This window comes from Acyrthosiphon pisum, unplaced genomic scaffold, assembly GCF_005508785.2.
Source record: "Acyrthosiphon pisum isolate AL4f unplaced genomic scaffold, pea_aphid_22Mar2018_4r6ur Scaffold_20720;HRSCAF=21928, whole genome shotgun sequence".
Lineage (NCBI taxonomy): Eukaryota > Metazoa > Arthropoda > Insecta > Hemiptera > Aphididae > Acyrthosiphon > Acyrthosiphon pisum.
The window spans coordinates 6,334-10,883 of record NW_021770110.1 but is presented as its reverse complement, the minus strand read 5'-3'; the positions used below and the strand labels follow the sequence as shown (position 1 = coordinate 10,883).

At 34.2% G+C, this 4,550-nt stretch overlaps 1 protein-coding gene across 3 annotated transcripts; it reads left to right on the top strand.

Moving 5' to 3' along the window:
- Positions 1 to 675: 675 nt before the first annotated feature.
- LOC100569188 (E3 ubiquitin-protein ligase MARCH2-like) lies at positions 676 to 1,520 on the top strand. Of its 3 annotated transcripts, none has more exons than XM_029492065.1 (4): positions 676 to 791; positions 856 to 966; positions 1,035 to 1,221; positions 1,312 to 1,520. In XM_029492065.1, the coding sequence occupies exons 1-4, from the start codon at positions 758 to 760 to the stop codon at positions 1,508 to 1,510; spliced, it is 531 nt and encodes a 176-aa protein (XP_029347925.1). In that variant the 5' UTR covers positions 676 to 757; the 3' UTR covers positions 1,511 to 1,520. The 3 variants fall into 3 exon arrangements, with proteins under 3 accessions (XP_029347925.1, XP_029347924.1, XP_029347926.1); XM_029492064.1 differs by having other exon boundaries at positions 1,032 to 1,221; XM_029492066.1 differs by having other exon boundaries at positions 688 to 791; positions 846 to 966; positions 1,032 to 1,221.
- Positions 1,521 to 4,550: the final 3,030 nt, after the last annotated feature.

The window sequence follows — 4,550 nt, the reverse complement described above, 5'->3', positions numbered from 1 at the left end:
CTTATTTTTGACGCTAGAAATAGTAGTTGGTGGACACGTGGGTGTTCTTCGCCCACCATGGGCCTAAGTCGTCGCCTTAGCCTATCACTTGGAACGTTGTACGGTGTCGTAACAGTTTTGATGAACTTAAGCATTTGGCCCGCGTGGTTTTATGCGAAACGCACGGAGCAGTAGAGTCCGAGAGACGGCAATAACGTTTGCACGGTCAGCGGTAAGAAAAAGTAGTGGACAGTCGTTGACGGTGTTGCAAAGTGGTTGTAGTTGGACGGTCAGTGTGAACTTTTATATAATAATTAATTGGATGACTGGTTACAGTGTTACACCGTGTGCCGTACTGGTTTCGACGATGACAGCGTAAACGGCGGCGAGGGCTTGGCGCCTCGACTCGAGTTGATGAACACTGCGGTGTGAGGGGGTCAGGAGGAAAATGTTACATAATACATATCAATAATATAACGGGAATAATATTCACTTGTTTGGGAGGTATTATGATAATATGATTTTAATAAATATGGTAAAAATTCCGTGACGTTACAAGGTTCATTAAAAAAAAATAAAAAAATATTAATTCTACATGTATGTATTGATTTTTCCATCCCATATTTTAAACACCTGATCATAGTTCAAAATACAATATAATATTTATAAAGTTTCTATGACAAAAATCAGTTTTAAGTTAAAGTAAATAAATAAATCGTGATTAAATTAATCATAGATAAAATTTGAAAAAAATATTATTTAAAATTTGAACAGAAAAATGACAGAAGCCATAGTACATAATTTAATCCTAGGTATTAATCATGTTTTGTTTTGTAAGTGAAATAATATATATTAATATACTTCAGAAATTTGCAGATACTCTCGATATAAGAAATCAACAACTACCTAGCGCAGCTCTGGATAATAAAATAACACCAGCTATGTCAGTATCTACATCATCTGAATTCAACGACTCCGAGATTCCAAGTAAATTTTGCCCTGGATATGAAGTAATTATTTTATTTCAGTGCTACTTTTTCCTATGTATTTAGCAGCATCCAGTGTTTGTAGAATATGTTTACAGTCCGATTTTGACGAAACAAATAAATGCATTTCTCCTTGCTTTTGTCGTGGAAGTATGTCCAAGGTGCATAGAACATGTTTGGAAAAATGGCTCCTACAAGCCAGTTCTAGTATTTGTGAAATTTGTACATTTGAATATAAAACCAGACGGGTCGCAAAGTAATGATAATTTAAGTATAAGATTAATACCTATGGATCTATTTTGATGAACAATTATTAGATATTTGATATACATATATTAAATTATAGATATTCATTACTGGGATCAATTAAAGCATGGTTTTTTAGTAGTGAAACCAAAGATGAAGTAAGAGAATTCTTCTATGATGGATGTGTGTTGCTTATTATGTTACCGTTTATAGCCATATTTTCATATGCTGGATTTTCTTTAACTGAGCATATTTTCAACGCAGATGGACAGGTAATAAAAGGAAAATATACAATTTAATATTTTTACGGTAATATTGCATTTTTCAACATCACATTTTTATTACAACGCCATATTATATTATATTATATTGTATTATATTATATTATATTATATTCCCATAGTGTTCTTTTTTAATTTTTTACTCAAAAGTCTTTTGTCGACATTTAACGTTTTATAACCAAACTCGTTCATTGGGAAATTGGGTTGAATATAAATTAAACAAAAAATATTGAATAAAGTACATGTTTAATAGGTACAACGTGTTATGGCACTATAACGCATTGAAATTATGTCAAGATTTTGATCACAGCAGTTTCCCAGTAACAAATTTAAACCTTTGGGGGAGGGGGGTAGACTTAGGCCTCTATATTATATACTAATTTAGTAAATTAATTGTTATATTTGACTTCCACTATCGACCATCTACTTTCAACTATTGACTCTCAACTATCGACTGCCAAGAGTCCCGGTAGGTCGTTAAAACGACGCCTGCTAAACTCTAGTCAGCATAATATTTATTGCGTGACTACATTTATCATTACTAACACTCAGCATATTAGCCATGCTCAACGTAGGAAGTAATGTACGATGCCGATGACGACAATCGTTACATGTACCCCTTCTCGATTTAAATCTGAACTCCATATTTGGGAAGTCAAGCAACGATAGCTGTGTTAGTTGTATTTTTGAATTTTATGATATCATGTTCATCCAGTAGCAGAGAATAACGGTACTCAAACCTCCTCAGACTGTATTTTTTTGCTGTGCTGCAAATCATGAATTTGTCAGGTGTACAATGCACATACCCTAAGCCACCAAGGCGATGGTCATGCGTATATAATAATATTATGGAACATGACCATGTATGGTATTGCTGGTCGTCGTTGATGCTTGTTGCAGTAGTGGCAACCACACTAGTACACATACGCTATTTGACTCCGTAGCAGAATGTTTTAGGTACACAGGTTTTTAAGTATGAATAAAATTTATATGAACACACTGATTTGGTTGTTGACGCGGTTGCATCGAGAGTAGTATATTTTGACTTAAAACAATACATGCCAAACCCTGGCGCATATTGCACATAATGTCGGGTCGCGTTATATAAAGTCGAGCGGTCGTTCTTTCGGTATGGATCGACAGAATCGGGGGGTGTTCGTTGCACGCGCGGTCGAGAGCATTGAGTTTCGTCGAAAGACGAGGATGACGTCCGATGGGTTCGGTCGGCTAGAGCGAGGGGAGGTGCGTGATGACGGTCGAGTTCGAATCGCTATTCTACTTGTGCGTCGTTGCGAGGGAAACATATATGGCATCGGGCGTAGACGAGTGTCGGGCGGAACGTGTGGCTCGGTCGAGGGCGGTGAGCAAAGAGAACGTTGTTGAGCGGCCAACGGTGACTTAGCTTTTGCCGTCGCGAATTGTAGAGGGGACGAGATCATTGGTTACGGACAAGGAACAAAAATATAAAATTCACAGAGGTCGTGTACAAAGACAATAAATAAAACGAATACAATATAAAATGGTCCGGGATGCGGACGGTAATGAAAAAGGCGGGAGCAAAGTGGTAATACGGGCCCTGTATCGTCACAATATCATCTATTTTATATTATAGCTTTAAAACTTCTGGTTAGTGACGTGGATTGTCAGTGACACTTCCGTCCCTGAATACCGACATCCACGGCTGTCTTCACTTACCCCTTTCAGCTACCTTCAAGTTAGTTAAAATAATATAATATACATAATATTGAAGTATTAAGAAGAATTTTTTTTTTTATGTAAAATACAATTTATATCATAAAATAATTTTTTTGACATCAATAATGAGTTGATACAATTACATCATATATTATTATATCTTTTAAATTAGGTAGGTAAATATTTTTTTACCGTTTGTCACAGTGTAAATTTATAATATTTAGCACTTAACAAATGTTCAACATTTTTCATTTGTGATCTTATCAATTTATAAATTTAATGACTATTGACATCACACACAAACAAAACAAAAATAATAATAAAACGTTTTTCTTTTAGAATGATATTATATCATTGAATTCAAGTTTAATACATTCCATTATATATTAACCCTCTTGTAACCTACTGTACAACGGAGCGACATCCACTTGCCTACTTTTTATTTTTATTCGTTTCTATGGTGATAAACAAAACGTTAGAAATTGCAATCCCATTTTTAGCGGTTTTTTGGAATTTGTTGGTGGTTTTTCCAGTTATAATTATTGAGAAAATCGAAAAATGACCTCACCAAAGTGCCATCTAGACCCAATTTGCTAAAAGATAAGATACGATATGTTGAAATCGATATGTTTGCACTCCTTCTGGTACAAAGTTTGTATACATGATAAAAAACCCTTAATCCCCTTTTACCATTTGACGATATGGATACCCAATAGGGTTGGATAAACATAAATTGTAAATTTGTTATCTCAATTGGCATAGGCTTTATCTGAAATAATTACAAATCTCTGGAGTACATACAGGGAAATGTATAATGAATATTATTTGAAAATGTAGTCGGCACTTCCGTCAGTATCATAAAACCTTCCAGAGATAAATTAGTGTCAATTTTTATTGGTAAAACTTTATTTACGGGTAACTCTTAATGTATATTTATCAAAGTTGTTTTCAACTGAATAATATTAAAAACAAGTCAGTGTAGTGTATTTTGATATTCTAGTAGCAAAGCATTTAATAATTCTTCTATTTCAGAAGAAAAACTTGTGAAAATAAAATAAAAATTTGTTAAGTAGAGAATTAATAATTGCTGATACACTTGAAGTTGGGTCGTTTCGCACAGTCAATACAATAAAGCCAAAACTCAAAAAATAAAATAAAAAGGTGGGTAAGTGGATGCCGCTCTGCTGTACAGTAGGTTACAAGTGGGTCACTGTATAATGGATAGTATTAAATTTGAATTCAATGATATAATATCACTGTATAAGAAAAACGATTCTGAGCGGAGACGGTTTGTCAGTCTAGGTATTAGACATACCTATTATAGGTATACTTATCTATAGTATCTATACTTATCTATATATCA

Excerpts from the sequence above, each read along its gene's own strand:
- LOC100569188 (XM_029492064.1), top strand. The coding sequence starts at position 758 with ATGACAGAAGCCATAGTACATAATTTAATCCTAG. Across the intron at positions 792-855 it reads AGTACATAATTTAATCCTAG|ATACTCTCGATATAAGAAAT; the intron begins GTATTAATCATG and ends AGAAATTTGCAG. Across the intron at positions 1,222-1,311 it reads AAAACCAGACGGGTCGCAAA|ATATTCATTACTGGGATCAA; the intron begins GTAATGATAATT and ends ATTAAATTATAG.